Source organism: Malaclemys terrapin, chromosome 17 (assembly GCF_027887155.1).
Source record: "Malaclemys terrapin pileata isolate rMalTer1 chromosome 17, rMalTer1.hap1, whole genome shotgun sequence".
Taxonomy (NCBI): Eukaryota; Metazoa; Chordata; order Testudines; family Emydidae; genus Malaclemys; species Malaclemys terrapin.
Genome location: NC_071521.1, coordinates 7,506,977 through 7,528,031, shown reverse-complemented (window position 1 = coordinate 7,528,031; position 21,055 = coordinate 7,506,977). Strand labels below are relative to the sequence as shown.

Sequence of the window (21,055 nt, the reverse complement as noted above, 5' to 3'; positions counted from 1 at the left end):
AGAGTCCAGGATACAAGTCTTGTTCAAGTGGTAGGTTCTTAATCTACATGATAAATTTATGAATGGGATTGTATGATGGGGTTACCTGTGATAGCAGGGCCTGGACTCAAAGACCCAGGAACTTCCTTCCAGTCCTATGTTTCTAAATCCTGGCCGTGTAGCTCCAACTTTTTAGATTTTGCCCACTGGCACCTGCGGCTCATGACAGATTTAAACCATGAAAGAGACTTCTAGCCTGGAATACGATCAGCCCTAGTTTTCCACTGGGAAACTGTTATAAATGTGTCTCCAGCTAAATGCAAAGTGAGCTGTAGCCTAACTACTTGCAAACAACACCAGTTTACCGGTATCAGCTTTAAAAAAAAAAAAATCAATGGGCTTTATACAAGTATTCGTTCCAGGAAAATAGAGGGATAGTGAATAAATTGACAGCAATGTAGTGGTATGAGACTGGCAGGGAGCATTTGGAAGCTCAGTAGACAGAGGCTGGTCTTGTGCAGGAAAATTTGCAAGAAATTACCCGCGTATTCTTTTAACTTTTTGTATTCTTTCACCAATACCTCATCCGTGGCTGAGAGGGATTTAGGCTGAATTCAGTCCATGTCAAGAAGCATTCATCGTTCAACCTACATTCTGGGCTGCATGGACGCTCGGCTTTTTGGCCGCGCTCTCCTACGTTTCCATCCCATCTCTGCTTGGGGGTGAGATATGCAGAATAGCCCCAGTAGTTACTTTAGAACATATCGGACGTACGGTGGTAGGCTGAAGATGTGCTGCAACGCAGGGAAGCAAAGAACCATATCTGAAGTGAGAGATTTTACTCTGGGAAGTCACGACTGGCTAAAGAATGGTATTGTTATTGGTGGGGGTCAGGGACACACACTAGGATGGTGGTATTTTTTTATTGTCTAAGGCTTTGTCTTCATTGATACAATGAGGGGTTTTGTTGTTTGCTTGTTTGTTTTGACAGCAAGCTAAGAAGCACCAATAGCTATGTCCCCGTAAAATCTTAACTTGGGACAAAGCACTTGTAATGTTTACTGCCAGGTAGCTAGGCGAGGTCAGTGCTACATCACCCCCCCAGGGCAACTGACCTTCGTTTACCTTGTAACAGGAAAGTGCCTTGCCTCCAGTGTCGTTTGGCAGTGGGAGAGCAGACATGGCTTCCCGGCATCTTTTGCCTTCCTGATTCTAGGCTGTGTTGGGGACTCTGGTGTAACTTAGACAGCCCTAGAGGCCTAAGTTACCACAGCCTCGTAGCGCTGGCCGATAGGCTACAGGGCGGCCCAGAATTTCCACAGAGCCTGCATGATGTGTCTGTGTCCCCGTCCCTGATGCGTTCCTTCCACCTTCAGTCACACCTGCAGCATGTCCCTCGTGCCAGGGCTTGGGAGGGGGGCCTCAGAAGGCCGCTTTACGGGTCTCTTTCACAGCGTCTCTCAGCCACATTCAGGGCTTTTAGGGAGAATTTAGGGGGCTTTTTCACTGCTCTGATGCTTTTGCCCTGTGTAAAGGGGCTGGAGTAGAGGTAACAATCTCACCCACTACTGAGTAGCTAAGAAGCCGTCCAGTTGGCTAATTAGAACAGACCAAATGGAAACTCAAAGAATAGATATCCCAGAAATCTTAGGCATGTACTTAACAGCTTAAAACCGAGGGCCTGATTTGAACTGCTGTAAACCAGCCCAGCTTCATTTACTTCAGTGGAGCCACAGCCAACTTACCCCTGAGGGATCTGGCCCCTGATTTCCAGTTTTGGCTAAAGAAACCATGTTCGCGGCAGTTCAGTTCAAGCATCAAAATCCATTGACAATAGCATACGCGCCACTTTACTACTGAGACCTTCTCCTTGACTGAAGTGTCACAGGTTTAACAACCTAAAGATCAGAGCCAGCGAACACCTTCCCAAGTTCAGTTTGCATTGTTATCCATATTCGTCTACCCTTATGTCAGCTTATAAAGGACACGGGTCTACAAGAGCTGCTTTGCAGAACGGGTGCGAGGGTTTTAAACGACTGCTCCTGTAGCAACAGTACGTTCAGTCTCAGTCGGCAGATTCTTCTGCTGCAGCTTGCTTTGACTTTCCCCTTGCCGTTCTTTAGTGCGTATATGCAAGTGTTTCAACAGCCTGGGATGGCAGCGTTACTGAAACTTGGGGGTATTATTGTAAATATGAAATCACCATATGGCTATATTTTAGACACTAAAAATGAAGCGCGGAAGACATTTATTGGTGTGAATCCTGAGAAAGAGACAAGATTATATTTTACTGTGTGGAACCATGGAAGAGATAGATTGATACAGAAAATTGAAGGAGCAAGGAGAATGGATGAGTGGTTAAGACATCAGAGCCAGATTTTTAAAGGTATTTAGTCACAGATAGGTGCCTTTTCAAAAGGGTGTAGGCATGTAACTCCCCTTGAATTCAGTGAGTTTGAAGTCAATGGGAGTTAAGAGCCAGTTGCTTTGGAAAATCCTATCCAAATCCTGAGGCATCTAAATACCTTTTAAAAATCTGGCCCTTAGACTTTAGTTCAAATGCGCATGTGTTCAAATCCCAGTTCTGGTAAGCTCACTAGCTTGGGCAGTGCTTATATCACTAGATTAGTGATTGGGAGATCTGGCCACAATTCCTGGCTCTGCCACAGACACACTACATGACCGTGGGCAGATCACTAAGGCCAGATTTTCGGAGATGCTGACCACCCAAAACTCCAGGTAAAGCCAGCAGCAGGGGTGCCGTGCCTCTAAAACTCATGCCCTTAATCGTGTTGTGTTTCAATTGTGTAGCAAGAATTCCCTACCTCACAGGGCGTTGTGTGTGAGGAAAAGACATTACTGTTTGTGAGGTGCTTAGATACTATGGTGCTGGGCACCAGAGAAGATGACAGATAGGTACAGGTAGATAGTTTTGCTGGGAAGATAGGTATATTTATATAGAATGCCCCACCTTTTTAACCTGTCCGAGGAATGTCTGGAGTCTCAGAATGAGCATCACCAGGTCTGTTACAGCAAAACTGAACGGTCACTAGTCAGGCTAATTTCTCAGCCTGACGCTGGCTAACTCTTCTCCTCATTTGCTGTTCTGCGACATTCGCAGCACGTTTGTTTTCGGGAAAGTTCATTTTCTTAGGGGCGCTGTGATAAGGACAATTGTTATTAAGCGGAATGAAACAAACAAAAGCATCCGACAGCTGTTCACAATCTAATTGCCCTTAATTAAACTAGCTCCCTATCAACTGGAGAGAGGCAATGTCACAGCAACGCGGGCGAGTCTTAATGCCTGTGTCGCTCCTCAGAGCTGCTAAGTTCTGAATGTCTCAGGCCTGCCACACACGCTGAAGCCTATTCACTCATCCGTCGCATTGCTCACCGACTTTCCGTTTTTTTACAGCTTGTGGGAAGCTGACAGGAATAAGTGACCCAGTCACAATAAAAACCTCTGGATCAAGGTTTGGATCATGGATGACAGATCCTTTAGCTCCAGAAGGTGAAAACAAGGTAAGAGTACAATGTTCCCCTCCCCCTGTCCCACACACAGCATGTCCCATGTTACTCAGAGCTCTTTGCAGCAAAGCACTGAGACTCTGAATAGAGGTCCACCATCACATCTCCAGTCCAATGCCCACTGAAGACAGTGGAAAGACTTGATGCGTCTGAGCTTTATTGACCCTGTCTGCTCTGCATGCATATCCACACAGCACTTATTAAACTCATAAGGTCCTGCTCAGCAGGTGCTGAGCTACATGTCAAACCTGGAATGGATTCTCTAAAGGCTCTTCTTTGATGGGCCCAAAGGCAAGGGAGTCGGAGAGATTGACCACAAGTCATTACAACCCACACACATTGTAACGCTTCTTGAAGCTTTGCCTCTTGGTTGTTTTTTTTGTTTTTGTTGTTGTTTTTTTGAGAGGGGGCGGTTTACTTATTTATTTTATTCCTGACATTTTTTTATGTTAATTTTACGGTCACGGAAAAGTTCCAGACTCACAGCCACTGGAGTTCTCTCTTTATCCATTGGTAATGATGGGTCAAGTTTCCCTCCCGCCCACCACAGGCTGCCTCACCTCTGGAATGCAGGCACTGCCCCCGTGGAGGAGAGGATAGTACCATCTCCATGGGTCAGTCCATCCTCAGCCTGCCAACCAAGTTTCCTGTTATGGCCGATTACAATTGAGTTCTTAATGGAGAGAACATGAGTGCACTAGGAACTGGACCGAGACCCATCAAACTCATTCTAGGCAGGCTACTCAACATCTGTAATTATTTTTATTAACTTATAAAGCACATTCCTAGGGGGCTCAGTAAAACAGTGGCCTTATTTCCGGCTGGATATCTGAATGCAAATTCCAAGTACGTTACACGTGCAAAACGTGCTCTAGTTGCTTCTCATTATCAGCTGTGAGTTAAAATCCATTTGCTGTTTATTGGTCTGATGAGTACACATTTCTGTTTAGCCAGCTAATGGCAACAGCCCGCTCTCTATAAAATTAATGTTCCCTTAGGTTTTTTTTTAAAGGCTTCCCTGTCTGAAGCTTCCCTGTTTTCTAAAGCATAATGAACAGGTATGTGTCCTCTACAAAGCAGATAAGAGGGAGACTCCAATATTTGGCTTGTGGTTCAAGTCTAGATTTATTTTTCATGCTTTGACAAAATTCACACAGGTGTAGATGACGGCTCAAAGTGCAGGTCCGTATAGAATCAGGCCGACAGTTATTAGCCAACAGGAAGGGACATCGAAGTCCCATTCATTTCTATAACATTGCTCATCTCTCAGATAAAGTCATCTGACCAAGCTACATCTCCCCTCCTCCTCCTTCCTCCACCTTCATTGATGTGTAGAATTAATTTGCTGCATCAAGAGAGGTTTTTGTTTTGCTCTGTTTTGGTCTTTTCAATTCAGTCTGTGCAGCTCTGCTCACAAGGAGGTACAAAGCCAATAACTCGCTGAAAATCAATCTAGGTTTCCAATGAGTGATGGAATGGAAAATATCTGAAGGCATTTGCTGAGGACATTATAGGATGCAAAACAAACAAACAAAAAAGCTTGGCTAAATGGAAATTCACTATTGTTTAATGCAGCCTTGGTCAAAAGAGGGGGAGCAGCAGCACTGTCAAGGCAGGGTGGGAGGGCAAATTAATTTAATAGCTTACCCTTTGTTTGGGTTCTCTGGCTGAGACTGGGAGGAAGCCTACTAGAAAGAAGATACCTACTGATGATTCCAAAGTCAATTTCAGTTCAGGGATGCTTCTTAGCTCTGAACATGTGCATTAAACCAAGGGCACTATGCAGAGGGAAAGACAGTCTGTCCCTTCCTCTCTCCAACTTAATCTGTTGAGTTTATTAAAAAGAAGAAGGGGTGTCATGATTATAGTGTATAAATATCTTCACAGAAAGCCAATATTGGATACTAAAGGGCTCTTTACTGTAGCAGAGGGAGGCATAACAAGAACTATTGGCTGAAAGCTAAAGCCAGACAAAGTCAAACTGGAAATAAGACAGCGGGATTTTTAACAGTGAGGCTGATTAACCAAGAGGAGTGGTGGATTCTGCATCTCTTGATGTTTTCAGATCAAGCTGGGATGCCTTTCTGGAAGAGATGCTTTAATGAACAAACAAGTTATTGAGTTCAGTACAGGGGTAACTGGGTGAAATGTACTTGCCTGTGATATATAGGAGGTCAGACTAGATGACCTAATAATCCCTTCTGGCCTTAAACTCTATGCATCTGTGAAACGCCCCCGTTCCTTGCCTGCCCCTTAGTGGCCTTGCCCAAGAGACTCTGAGTCAACCGCAAGATCCAAAATCCCGATGAAAGGGGTTTTATTTTAGTCCCAGGTATCCCTCTTACAGGCATCAGTGGTACAAACCTTAAGAAATGATGAGAGATTATGTCAAGAAAACCCAAGCCTCTGTTGCCATATAATGAAAAATGTCAAAGTGAAGCTAAAATGCTTATTTTCAAGGCTGGGACACAGTGATCTGGTGACAAACTTTCATTACAAGTTTATTGCTGTTGTACCTTCTAACTGATGCAGATTTAATCACTTTCTCTGATAGAGGTTGGTGCAGCAGAGTGACTCTATCTCGTTGCTCATTATTCTTCTGCTGTGTGCTGTTTGGTTCTCAGAGCAGACCTATTGTATTCTGCCGTCAGTCCGGGACTTGCGTATCCATAAGCTTACAGGGATTTTTAAAGTACATAATCAATTAAGTTGTCTGGCTGGCTTGTAAATTTAAGTGCTTATGGTCAGCTGTTCAGTAACAGGATTGGCTGCACAGGATCCGTCTGATATGACTTCTGACAATAATTAAACCAAACTTTATGCTCATCATCATTAAAAATGTAATTTATGGAGCAGAACCAGAACCCTGTACCCATATCACTTCTCTTTTCACTCTCAATAAGACACAGGATTATTCTGCTTGGGCTAAAGTTTGGAGTATTTACTCAGTCCGTTGATGTTAGTGCAGCTGCTCCAGATTTACACTGGTGCAAGAGGAGAATCCGGCCCATTACATCTTCAAAACAAACTCTAATTGGCTGATTGCATTATAAGGGCCTTCCGTGGTTCCTAGCATCTTCAGAAAGCTATTTGTCTATCGTTATTATTAATTATTTGTATTATCTTATCATCTAGGAGCCCTCTCTTTAATAGCTGTCACACATAATTTCTTTTCTCCGGTAGATGATATTTTTAGGTAGGAAGGGAGCAGCAAGGTTTTGTAGGGACTGTAGCTCTAAGTTTAGAAGTACATGTATTATTTACAATAGATTTTATTTGAAACATACACATCTCTGAATTTCATGGGTTAAGTGGCAGAGTTTGAAGTCGATGGTGGGTGGTGACCAAAGCGTTGATCACCTCCGAGTTCCATCACAACACACAATACGTTTGGTGGGTGTTCTTCTATTCAGGTCCCTAAATGAGTCATTTGTTCATGTCATAATATCACTGAAGACAATTGGCCATGATTGTGAGTCTCTCCGGAGAAGTCCGGCAACGCAAGGGCAGGCGGCTGTTGAAGGCTGGGATTGATGTGTGCTGGCAGAGTTGTGTGTGGAAGAAGCTAGCTCAAAGCCAGATTGCACTATGCCAGGCTCGAGACAATGCTATCAATCTCTTATTTTCTGAAGCAAGGAATCTCATCAGATTCAGCCACCCTAAAATGTTAGCATCATAGCAAGGTTTTCTGCTTTTATGGTTTTAAAAATACCCACCAAGTTTGGCATGTATTACTTTTTAATGCCAAATAATGAAACAGGAGCAGCAGAGCAATACGATGGCTCAGTTTTGATTTTTGTAAAGCATTGTCATTTCCTGGGTAAATTCAGTTTAAGGTAAAATGTTCTTTAACCCCAAATTGGAACCCCTAATTCAATAAACTCCACCTTTGAAGGGGGAAACTCCACATCCCTTCTCCCAAGATGTCCTGTCTCTACCATCTTGCCGAGGGCTCAGGATCTTGTTCCATCTAGGACCTTCTGATGCCCATCTCAGGCCTATCAAAGGAGGGGCCTGGAACACTGCAGTTGTGGGTACATCCTTCATCCATGTTTGCAGAATGTTTCAAACCTGGGCTGTGTTTGAAGTTCAGTGCAGATGTTTTGCAGAGCTCTAAAGTTAATTTGCCATTCTAAGATAAACAACCAAACACAATGTGTGGAAGTTTATAGCCATATGAGAGCAGATGACTTTTTTCAAATTCAAATTAATGGAGATATCCCATCTCCTAGAACTGGAAGGGACCTTGAAAGGTCATCGAGTCCAGCCCCATGCCTTCACTAGCAGGACCAAGTACTGATTTGCCCCAGATCCCTAAGTGGCCCCCTCAAGGATTGAACTCATAACCCTGGGTTTAGCAGACCAACGCTCAAACCACTGAGCTACCCCTCCCCCCTTCACAGGACTCTGGCAATGATGGCCTGGTGGGGTTCTGATCCGTGTTTTATGCATTTACAGTTACATCTATTGTATCTTTGGTTACACAAAGCAGTGCAGCTTCTTCTGGAAGTAGCATAATTATCTTTTACATCTTTAATCAAAACAAGGGCTGTGTGAAATTGACAAATACTTCCCAGGACATTTTTTGAGGATAGCAAATCAAACTACTAGAGATAGGCTCAAACCAGGGGTTTCAATCCAAACCCTTTCAAAATTTCAGATGGTGATGGAGATTAGATTAAAATCTCTGGGCTTGATTCCACCCCTTACAGTTTTGATTCCAGGGCAGATCCAGAACCAAAAGGTATCTGTTTTCCAGTTTAGATTGAGTCAAAATCTCATGAGATCAGTCAGTGCTCTTCAGTTTAAGCCTGAACTCCTGGAGTGAAATCCTCGCCCTAGAAGTTCTAAAGAAGAACTAAAATCTGAATCCCAAACCCTACTCTAATCCAGATATGGGTTTTAACACTGTCTCCTTGGCAAGTTCTTCAAAAAAGAACTAGATAAATTCATGGAGGATAGGTCCATCAATGATAATTAGCCGGGATGGGCAGAGATGGTGTCCCTAGCCTCTGTTTGCCAGAAGCTGGGAATGGGTGACAGGGGATGGAGCACTTGATGATTACCTGTTCTGTTCATTCCCTCTGGGGCACCTGGCATTGGCCACTGTTGGAAGACAGGATACTGGGCTAGATGGATCTTTGGTCTGACCCAGGATGGCCGTTCTTATGCTCTTATGCACATCTGTGGTTAACATGAATTTTCCCATTGATACCTAAGTGCTCAATCTTCCTGCACAGAACTCGATGGAGGTTTTGCAATGACCATACAGACAAAAGTTGTATTTGTTTAAGACGTGCAAATACATCTCCTAAAAGTCATCTCTACTCCTATTTCATATATTATCTCTCCTCCAACTCAGATAATTTCTGGTCTAGAAAACAGCTGTCTTCTTGTTAGGCAGCTGCATACAAAATGTCATCAGTAGGACAGATGTTTTTTGTCTCCTCGCTAACTGTATTGCTTTGTAATTTGCTTCAGTCTTGGTTGCAAATGACTAAAGCATTTTGTAAGGAGTCTAGACAGTGTCCTTAGTGAACTGGCATTTAAGTAATAATCTAAAATATCTCCACCATCAACCAATAATCTAACAATAGTGAGATTTTGATGTCTTTATCTATTGTGTTGTAGCAGCCTCGCTTTGAGCTTTTGATGCAGGAGAGCATGATTTTTAAACGGATAAGGACTTTCCAATGAATTTCCATGACATTGAGCTATTGCATTCATATTCTTGGGTATGCCAAATTAATGGAGTTCCACACAGCAGATGATATAATTTAATACATGCTGCCCTGATGAGGCCTACAGGAAGCAAAAAAGAGGCATCAACATAATATATTGTTTTTATCCAGGCAGACTGAGATGTTAATTGCCCTTTCAAAGGACAAAAACAACTACCCGGTACTTCAAGGCAACAGTTTAAACTACAGAGCTGCTGGAAAGATGTTAGCGTCCCCATCTTGGAAAGCTTTTGTGCGCTAGTTAATTCAATCAGTTGCTTTTTAGATTGTGGACCTATTTTTTTTATCATTGGTAGCATCCTCCAAAAACATCATTTTCAAGCAAGTTGCCAATTACAACCTCTCCTCCTAGCAATTTGCTCTGGATTTCTGGTGATCCTTGGTGTCTGTCCAAGAGAAAACCTACTGTTAATAACTGCAGGCCTCCATGTCATTCTCTGAATAAGCAGGGTCTTGGAATGTGTGTTCCGGTGATGAGCTAGAGAGCAACACTTCTAGAACCAGTGAGGCCAGAAACAGTCTGTCCATTCCTCGTGGGTATAATGAGACACCGTGGGAAAAGAGTGACAGGCTTTTCTTCTCAAAGTGAGGTTTCCTTAGTTTAGTCTTTAGATTGTTCCCTTTTAACATCTAGTTTAATTTCTAAGGTAACTTATGATGCTGTCGCCCTACATATCTTCCAGAACTGTGTGTGGGGGAATCTCTCTCTCTATTGATCATTTGTTATGGTGGTTCTCTGCTGTCTTCTAACATGAAGTGTTTCCATTGTTTGCCTAGGTCTGGTACATGGATAGCTACCACAACAACCGCTTTGTCCGAGAGTACAAAAGCATGTCGGATTTCATGAATACAGACAATTTCACCTCTCACCGTCTCCCTCACCCCTGGTCTGGCACCGGCCAAGTGGTCTACAATGGCTCGATCTATTTCAACAAATACCAAAGCCACATAATCATCAGGTTTGACTTGAAAACAGAGAGCATCCTCAAGACTCGCAGCCTGGATTATGCTGGCTACAACAACATGTACCACTACGCCTGGGGTGGCCATTCTGACATTGACCTCATGGTGGATGAAAACGGCTTGTGGGCTGTCTATGCTACCAATCAAAACGCAGGGAACATTGTTATTAGCAAGCTGGACCCCAACACCCTGCAGAGCCTGCAGACCTGGAACACTAGCTACCCGAAACGCAGCGCCGGAGAGGCCTTTATCATCTGCGGTACGCTCTACGTCACCAACGGGTACTCAGGAGGAACCAAGGTGCACTATGCTTACCAGACCAATGCCTCCACTTACGAGTACATTGATATCCCATTCCAAAACAAATACTCACACATTTCCATGTTAGACTACAACCCGAAGGACCGAGCCCTCTACGCTTGGAACAACGGGCATCAGATACTTTACAACGTCACCCTCTTCCATGTCATCAGGTCTGATGAATTGTAGTCCACTTTTGTCTAGAAACTAATTAAAAAAAATACTAATATCAAGGAAACACACTTATTAAAAAACAGCTGCCAAAATAAAGAACAACTTGACAGAGGATTATACAGCATACACCTGACATCAGCATTACCTCTACATTTCTAGAAGTCCAAGCCTGTGTTCTATAGACTTAAGAATAATCATATACTTGCAGCTGGAACTGCACTTAAAGAAACACTGAAGTTTTTGTTTTGCTTTTGGTTCCAATAGCAAATCTCCAGTACATGCTAAAGAAGTAAGGCAATGACTGTTGGAAATTATCACTGGGGAGTCTCTCTCTCTCTCTCTCTCATGTGAGTTGCATGGACATTTTCCTACATCACGGTCAGCTATGATGGATGTGTGATTTGTATTTCTAAGTGGAAAAGATGGCGCTCTCCAGGGGGTGTTTGGTTAAGACTAACACTGGTTAGTTTTACTTGCATTCCATTGCAGCTACTGTCTCTCAACTGTGTTTTTGTCTCTTAGATTAACTGTGCTGAGACCCAAAGTAGCTCATGGATCTGTGTCTTAGTAACTATTAAACACGATGGTTTAAGTATGTATTATGAACAAGTTGTTGTACCCATATTGTTTGAACTTATGTATTCAGCAAATATACTGTATCATGTATGTCTGTTATTTACCAGAGGTGGCAAAACTTTGTATGTCTAGTTTATGCAATGAATGTTGTAAATGCAATGATGTAGTTTGGATTAATAAATGATGGTTTCGTTTCTTAAAAAATGACAATGAATCAGTGTTCACCCCTTATACACAGGTAATCAATTTCATGTTGCTAATTTAAAAAAATATTCTCTTACTGTTATAATATCTACACAGCATTATGATTGATGGAAATAGCTTCTGTGGATATTCTGTGGCATCAGATTCCCATATGAAGTCTTAGGAGGATGGACTTGTGAAGGAAATTAATTTTTTTAAAGAGGAAAACTTTGTACTATCCACAGTTATCTAAGGAACAATAAAAATATTAGGAGACTTCCCTGTTTTGTTTATTGTGTACTGGCTCTGTGTATGTAGGGGGTGGAACATTAGTAATTTATAGAGTTACTAATCTCAATTATATCTCTGTGCAACCATCTTGTGTTGGGGATGACTAAAAGGGAAAAATGGCCTACTGTGTACAACAGCTGGCACCGGGCAGCAACTTGGGGAATTTCCGAGGACTGTCTGCTTTCCAGTGTGCGTCATTCAAAGAATCAGGTGGATGTTGTCTCAGTTGCAGGACTTATGCATATGTTTAGATTATTGTGTATGCATCACTGCCCATGAGCTCTGCGTGATGTGTACCTGCCTTTCACTCAGCCCCTGGGATTTGGGCAGTGAAAAGCAGGCTGAGTATCTTCTGCTTTAAGGAGTTAAATTCCTCACTTCATTCATCTAAACAGTCTCTACTACAAAAGGAAGCAAAGCCTTGATGCTGTATTGATTCACTGCCAGCAAAGACGGCCTCTTTTGCTCCCAGCAGGGCCGAATCTTTCCTGTTCTACATCCTGACTAAACCCTTTGGCTTTCAGAACAGCATTTGACACGTGGCCTCTCTCCACCATATTCATCAGAGGTGAAGACACCGAGCCTTGGACTTGAAGACGGAAACTACAGTGTTTTCATACCCTGGTAATAATTTGAGAAAATTTTAGAATGAGGAAACTGTCCTCCTGCTTGAATTGTCCCCCAGTGTTTGTAATGGCTCACCATTGCCTCTGATCATCCTCGACCCGGTGTCAGAGACACTAGGTTCAAGTCAGCGTAAGACTGTCTCGTCTTGTCTTTGCCCATTGTGAGCTCATGGGGCTGAGGAATGTCATGGCATACCAACCCTTGCCTTCAAATAATCCCAGGGTGGCCGACAGCTGAATCTGCTAATGCTCTGTGGGCCCTAATGCCTTCTGCTGCCAATATACACCCCCTAACTACCTGTAAAACCATAATCCTTGGACACCCTGCCTCCCTGACCACCAAGGACACTTCCCCTGTTGATGACTCATCACCATGACCAGATTCACTCTCCTGCCCTCTGTCGACTGATCACTGCTCAGCTGATCCAACACACCAGGTGAAACTCAGGTGTCCCATCGCCATTTTCTCCCCAAGGTCACGTCCCAGTTGCCTCTGACCATCAGCAATAATGTTAAGGCTTATTGCAATGTACTGGAGATTAGTGCAGGAGAGGGACAAATCACAGATGATCCAACACTGGCGTCTGAGATCCCTTTCTTGAATCCATATAGGGCAGGCTGAGAGAGTGTTCGTGTAACAATTAAAGAACCAGTCTTGCATTTCTTACACATGTGAGGAGCCCCATTGAATTCAATCCCCGGCCTGCCCTTACACTTACATTGTAAGAATGCTTCCTTTCATTATCATAAACTAAGCTTACATTCTTTCAAAAAGAGAGAGATGCAGATAAACATGTCTTGTAGCACCAGCAATCAGGCTTCTCAGCTAAGGCTGATGAGTGCAGATACGTTGCTTTCTCCTAAATAAGGCTTCTAGCAGAGAATTCCATAAAGGGAATAGTCAGTACTGACCACTTCAGAAGTAACAAGGGCTCATCAATCGTAGGAAATTGAACATAATGAGAGGTGCAATCAGCAAATTGAACATACGGGATTCGTCCTCTTGACCCTAATGCATAATCCCTGCTCAGTGTTTCCGCAGAAGATGAAGGGGGAAAAATAAAGCATGACCAGAACACTGTTTCCTCACAAATGGATGGCATCATGGCCAAAGAATGGTTCTTCACAACTAGATTTCTGAGCCAGTTGTGTAAATCGTGGAATCCCACCTGGGTGGTGACTTACTGAAATGAGAGCTCATATCGGGAACGGGGACTGCTTTCTGGGGATTTGATTATATATCACGCAGCACATTTCTAATGCGCTGAATTGCTACATTTATGGGTCTCCTAGATTTATAGCAACGGTTTTCCTTCCTAGAAGCTAAAAAAGGGAAGAAAGAACCATGATATAATTGGCAACAGTATCGATTTTCAATGTGCAGTAAAAAATCTGTTAAGCAGGGAGCCTTTAAAGCACCTGCATTGTATCCACTTAACAAGTGTATTCCGTGAGCAGGGACTCATTTAGGAAGAGCTCAGTTGTTCTTTGAAAGATTTAGGGCCGGATCCAAAACCCATTGAGATCAATGGAAAGACTCCTATCAACTTCAACAGGCTTTGGAGCAGGTCCTCACTGCATAAAGAACACGAGTTGCCCAGCTATTTATGTGTATCGCGACAGATCTTTCTTTGCCTCTCTCATTCCCTTTATAGATTTGAATTCTAGTTGTTACCATAGATTTATTATAGAATATTTCTCCAGCATTACTCAAGCACCACACATAATACGCTGGATTGCCTCTGTGTAGACACTATATTTAAATTCCTTTTTCTAGTCCAATTCATTTAATACAAACCTGAACCAACCTAGTGTCCTTGAACATTACAAAGGCCGAACAGCTTTCCCCATAACGTGCCAAAGTTAATGAGGTGAGAAAAGTGGTCAAACTGACTGCACCTTTGTCCTATTAGCCTGTTGTGCGTATTCTATAAACGGACACCATATGGTAATATATTTTTGGTGTGCATTATTTTTCAAGTGGATGAGCCATTCTGAGGCAAATGTGTCCCAGAAGGATTCATTTCTATCACAATTGACTTATTTGGTGCATGAAGTACACTGGGCCAAACACACTGCTGGCATTTCCCCAAGGAAGTCAAGGAATTGCAGTAATGAAAAATTTGGCCCTGTGTGTATGTGTGTGTGTGTGAAGTTAATATTTTAGAAGGTATTGCTTTAAAAGGTCTTTGCTAAATATTTGTGTGGGTTTCAGAGACTGCATTGTGTTAAGTGGACTCCAGAGCCTAGATTCTGCATTCACTTACAACAGCAATATTTAGTCCCAGGTGACGGTTTATAGCTGAGCAATAAATTTGCCTATATTTCAAGTCAGCACTTAGCCTAAGATTGTCGTTTGATTCATTTGACCCATTGAGCTCCAGCTGGTTCATCTGTAGTTCTGGATGTGTTGGGTGCCAGTTAATGGAAAGATGAGCGAGCCATTCACATGCTCATCAGATGATTCTACAGAGGAAAGAGAAATAACCTCAGTAAGACTCTGATCTCTTTCATGCTTGGGCTTCACCAAGCCACGGTGCTTTCCTGCCTTTAGTAGATTCATTGGCTTCCACTGCACTGTACCACGTTACCTCCCTCTCGTCTATGGGGTCACAATGATCAGATATACAAGGGACCAGGAGTATCTATCACTCCTCCTCCCACTCAGAGAAAGCTCTCACTGGCAGCCCTCTTTCAATAGGTTTTGAGTGCACTGTGCCCTTGTCTACTTCAAAGCTGCAGAGAGAACAGGTGTAGCCATTTTTTTTTTTTTTAGAATGGTCCAAAGCTCATAAACCAAGCTGGGGAGATCAGCTCTGACTGTTCTCTCCATGCAATACCCCTTTCATCTCTACTCTTCTCCTCTTCTCCCTTACTTCTCATCTCCCACTGCTTTCTGTGCTGCATCTTCCTTCTGCCCAAATCTCCCTGCCCAATTCTGTGTCTCTTTTCTCGACTTCTACTCTTTCTCCTCAGCCTTTTATTTTTCCCCTCTCTCCCTTGATTTCTTTTGCCCCATTCCTTTTCTACATCTTCCTCCCTACCTTTCACTCACTCCCTTCCCTCTTTTCACTTTGTTCACCCTCCGAGCTCTTACCTTCCTCTCCCTCTGTCCAGTTTAATTCTCTTTTTCTCACATATTATCCTTGCTTAGACGGCATGATCCAGCCAGACTCAAGCATCCCATCATCCCAAGAGAGGATGTAGGCACAAAGCAAGAGATTGGCTTGAACCTTCCACCAAAATTGGAGGTGTTTGTTAAATGTACGCCTGTGGCTTGGTTCAGATTTCAAGCAGCCTCTGTCTTTATAATGGGCTGAACCAAAATCCAGAAGTGAACTTTTGTGATTAAGGCTCATTTGATTCTAAACTCCCTATCTGTGTGCACAGATGGTTGGTTTTGTATCCATAGGGGAGAATGACCACTTTTGAGGGCTCAGTCATAGGCTGGCATACATATTTGGAGGCCAAGGCTGATAATGTGACACACAAGTTGCAAAGTCCATGCTCAATGCATGATGGCTAGTGAAATGCATGCATCTCCTCAGGAATGTGTTCCACACTAAGATATGGAGAATGATTCAATACCCTCAAGTTGGGCAGCAGTTACTTGACTTCAACAAAGTTCATGCAGGCATCTGGCCCTGACCCAGAGGTCTGTTTCTTGGTAACACAAAGATTGATGCCTAGCATCATCATTATATTAAAAGCTTAAAAAAAATCATTTTTCTTCCCCACTACTTGCATGACCTACATTAGTTCTGCAAGCAGTGAACTCGGAGCCCATATGGAGACAGATACCATTAAAAAAAAAATGCTGTCCCCTTAATTAGCTCCTCATTATCTGAAAGCTCCATACTGAAGCATAAAGATGTTGCAAAGCAATTTGTGGAGTTTCCAATTAAAACTTTTAGAACTGTTGAGCCTTTTAATACGTTATGTTTACCAATTACCTTGGAACTAGACCAACGCACACATTTCCTTCACTGGGGAAATATGGGTGTGGATCCTAGAATTATTAATATAAAATCCCCACTTTTAATAAAGTCATAAAGTATGTTGATGTGGCTTCTCTTTTTATAGCTGATACAATAGAGATGAGTCTCTTTTGAGTGAGTGCCGAAGAGTAGGAATTATTAAGAGGGTAATTATAGGCTGATTTCACAATAAATCTACTTTTACAACATAGTAAAAACAAATATACACATCCCTTTTTACATTATGTCACTTTGGGGCTGCTCCTGCATGATGCTGTTAGGTGCTGAGTGTTTTCAGTTCCCACTAAAGACCCTGGGAATTAAGAGTGTTCAACATTTCCCGGGAGATGAATAGCTCATTGCAGATTCAGGCCTTTTATGAATAAATTATGGTCAGCCGGGCATGGATTATATTCGCTGTATTGTGCAAGCTGAAAGCTGGGGGAGCGGAGCAAATAGACACTAAAAAGGAAAATGGATTCCCTCTACGAAGCAATGAAACTCGCACACATCTCACTAATATTTCTCTGAAATTTCTGCCGCCGGTTCTAACACCGGGCTGATAGCGAAGGGGAGAAAAAAATTCATCTGTGGATAATGTTCTCTTATTGAAAGTGCTTCAAGCAAAGCAGCATACTAGAGCTGTGTGAAAGTCTAGGTAACAAAATTCTGAGTAACTGTCATGGGGCTGCTGGCCCCTGAAAGGAGAGTCAGGGCCCACTCTATCCATGACTGGCTTCGTTCAAGAGATCAAGCCCATCTTGGCATACCTGTTAAGTAATTAACTGCCTAGGTGGCTGCTTGGCAGTTGAATTGATCAGTGAGCACCTGGCCCTATTAATAGCCTACCAGAGATTAGTTAGGGAGGTGCTTCTAGACACACTAGGAGAAAGAAAAACTCATAGACCCCAGGAAGAAGAAGGAGGCTGCGGTTTCCTGATCCAAGGAGAGAATGACTGCTAATAGCCCAGCCTCAGGAAAAGTGCTGTGTTGCTCCTGAATACAAGGAGGGTAAGCCTGCCTGAATTATCACCCAGGGCCGGGGGAAGCTCTGGGATTCCTGAACTGGGCAGGGGAGGCCTGCTGGCAGTGATACCTGGGCTCCCAGAAGAAGAGGGGGCTAAAGAGTTTGTACCTTGAATAAGAGTTAATGAATAAGCCTCATGCAGGGGAATCTTGATTTAAGGAGTCTGACGTGGGAGTAAATCATTGCAAGTTTAAATCCCCTCACTCTCTCTTTCAGCTATTTTCACCCACTCAGCTGAGTCCAAATTGCAGAAACATACACTGAGGAGCCCGTGGACAGTTAAGGTTAAAGTAACCTCCCCTCTGTTAACTTATATCTTCTTCAGGCTCCTTGGTGTTTATGTTGCACCAACGTTGACTCTTGGAGACATCACGGGGGAGTGAGTGCAGAGCTGTCTGGGAGTTTAACTTGCCTGTCACTTCTGCTGTATCAACCTGGACTCCTATTGTCACATGCACCTCCAATGCTTCAAAGCAACTCACCAGCCCTTTACCCTGCTCCCACCCAGGTCTTTGGTGGAAATTCAACTCTCCACCAAGCTATCCCGGTCTCCCACAAGTTTTCTTGCTGTCTGCAACAGGGGTCAGGTCTCAAACAGTCAACAGATTCCATCACACTTGCTGGGGCCTCCCCTGTCAAAGAAAGGAAAGGAGGCTATTGGCAGAATTCCCCATATAATTAGTACAGCATTGCTCTCAGCACAGGCAGTGCAATCTGGTTCTCCCAGGGACTGTAAATAAAGGAGCTTTCAAGGACACCCATACATTAGGAAAACATGTATGCTGGTGCCAGATCAGAAATCCGCTTGGCTCCTCTTCCAGGCAGCTGGAAAATTCTGGTCCCTGGTGAAAGCAACAGCAACAAACAGAGCTTCAGTGTGTTGCCAGAACTCAGTGGATGGCTACTGCTCACTTCCTTTCGGCTGAGGGACTGGTAACAGCACAGACTTTCTTTCAAGACAGGAGACAAAGGAACGTGTAGGTTCTGTAATAGGACAGGCTTTCGCTCTTGGCGTGCCGCTGGTGGGGTTCCGTCTCGTTGTTAGTCTGGAAATTGAGATCCTTCAATGGCAAGTCCCCCAGGAGGGAAAATTACTAAGTGCTTGGCAAAAATCTTAATTCGTAGGTGAATGTTGCTACAGTGGCTTTCGATATGGGTGAGCTGGTGGTGGGATTAAGTCACATACCTAAAGCCTCTCGGGGATTGATCCCATTTGGAGTCAATGGGAATCTTGGCATTGGATCCAGTTTCTAGTCAATCAGTGGCACAGCAGAAGTTGGAACAGAGGACTCACAATCCCCTGCACTATGCACTGAACTGCTTCCTCCCCCTGAAAAGTGGTCCCAGAGCCAGATTTGATAAGCGCCTTGTTATTAGAAGCCATTGCAGAATCACAGGAAGGGGGGTATTGCTTAGGGGAGAAAAATGATGGAAGCAGCTTTGGTACGTAGCAGGGATGGAGAGTGATCTGTGGAATACATGACAAACAGGAGCTCTTGGATGCTGCGTGCGTTAGGCTTCTGGTCTCAGGCTGTGCCGAGGACTTTTGATGATGTGATACTTATGTTCTCTTGGATGTTGTAAAACCACGAGCTGATCTGTATTGAACATGTCATTTATATTCCCACACTGTTTTTAAGTGAATCTGTCAAATAAAAGTTAAATGTAACCCAAAAAAAAAAAGAGAGAGAGAAGCAAAGGAGAGACTATGAATGATTCACTGCACTATCATCCATGGCTGATTAGGGCAAAGGCAGCTTGATGCTTTCATTATCCTCATGGGGAGGGGAACTTGGTACTTCCACCAAGTAGACAGGGTCCAGAGTTACAAAGGTAGCAGTCAGATACATTGGATGGGAGTATTTAGAGCCAGTGTTTTGGTTCAGAGCCATCTCTATCCACTTTGACACCTGACTTCTCCATCGGCTTTGATGGATACGTGTCTGTCTCCTCACCTTGGCAGTACATGCTGTGCAATCAGCATCCTCTTAGCTCCTGGTTGAAACTACCAGGTCAATAGTAGACCCTTCCCTTTGAGATCTCCCTCTCTTTTCTTAAAGGCACTATAACCTACATACTGACTAATTAATCCCTTATATGCATACGTTCCTATTTCCGAGAATCCCAGTGCTGGGTTTCCAGATGAGAGTGCCCACTTTGGAAATCTGCTCTCTACCGATTTATCTGTGTATGCACCCAGACTATAGGTCTCTTCCCAAATAGGTACATCGAGACCTCGAAGATGAACAAGTGACCTTGGGGAAAGAGAACATAAATCTGCCATCTCTGGCAATTTAGCATTCATCAGTTGCATTACGCTACGGCACTTGTCACCTTTAATGAATGTTAAAGTCTTCCTATCACTAGATCACGCAGTTCATTTCACTTAGGGCAGTCTCCTTTTTTCTATCAAATTGGCTATGGTATGCGATAATAAAAAAGAGAAACTATGGCTGTAAAGGGTCATTCAGAGGAGCTGACATTAACTCAAGGAGGTCCCTTCTTGAAGGAGACATTCAATTAAAGTTTTATTGCAATTTGGCAACACAAAGCCATGAGTGTGAATCTCAATAGCTGGGTTGGGATTTTCGATTACAAGCTGAGTAGTAATTTTCTGGAGATCCTGACCTCTAACAAAGGGTGTGCAGTCGTGCTCAGGCTGGGAAAATCCTTCTCTGGCACAATGCGTTTTTTTAAAATGGGAATCACGACTTTGAAGTATGAGTTTGCCTTCCCTGATTGTCCTGGCCTTATGACCCAGCCTTAATGGCAATGTGGTATGTGGCCCAGTTCCTCAAAGGTATTTAATTGAATTCAATGAGTGTTAGGTAACTTAATAGGCCCAGCTCCTCAAAGGTAAGTTCTTAGAGCACTGAACTGGGACTCAAGATTTCTGGATTCATTTATTTGCTATGTGACCTTTGACAACTCATGCTTATCTCTGGGCTTCACCATACCCATCAGTACAATGGGTGTGATAAATTACTTACCGGCTGTACAGAGGGCATTGTGCGGCTTAGGTAATTAGTGACTTTGAAACCCTAGGATGGAAAATGCCATGGGGCCAAATCCTCCTATACAGTGAGAAGTCTTTGCCTGTCCATAAGCACATAGTACTATTGTTACTTCAAAGCAAGCCCTGCTGCAAACCAATGAGACAATGCTGCTGTGTCTCAGATCACTGACAGCATCTGTTACAAATTAGTAGACCATGACCCATTATTAATAGTCTACATGTACAATGGTTCTGAAAACAGAGAGCTGAAACCAGGGGTTCCCACAGTCAGACACGGTTGCTGTAATGTATTCATTAGCATTAAGTATAATGTAATATTTGCATTACAGTAGAGGCAACAGGCCCCACTCAGCACCAGGGACCCTACTGAGTTAGGTGCTGTACAAACATAGAGATAGACCTTTTCCCTGTCCCAAAGAGTTCACAATCTAAGAAGAGCAGCTGTGTGCCCTTTTTTCCTCCTCTAATGTATCTTCTAATCCAGTGATATACTCTAATTGAGGCAATGTAATAGCAGTGAATTTCTGGTTTAGGCAGCAAACTTCAGTTACTGGTCATTTCACTGGGTCAAATCTTGTGTTCTTGACCCAGTTTTCACCCAGGCACGTAGGAGAAGCTACATCCTCCTACTTGTCTGCAGGGCGGGGAGTGTAACATTCCCAAACAAGACAAAG

At 43.3% G+C, this 21,055-nt stretch overlaps 1 protein-coding gene across 3 annotated transcripts in view; it reads left to right on the top strand.

Annotated features, from left to right (window-relative positions):
• Positions 1 to 11,721, top strand: part of OLFM1 (olfactomedin 1) — a 50,761-nt gene extending 39,040 nt beyond the window's left edge. For all 3 annotated transcript variants that reach the window (XM_054007905.1, XM_054007904.1, XM_054007906.1), the window contains exons 5-6: positions 3,395 to 3,501; positions 10,026 to 11,721. In XM_054007905.1, coding sequence (XP_053863880.1) covers positions 3,395 to 3,501; positions 10,026 to 10,700 — 782 coding nt within the window. In that variant the 3' untranslated portion in view covers positions 10,701 to 11,721. The remainder of the gene's footprint in view (positions 1 to 3,394; positions 3,502 to 10,025) is intronic.
• The last annotated feature ends 9,334 nt before the right edge of the window (positions 11,722 to 21,055 follow it).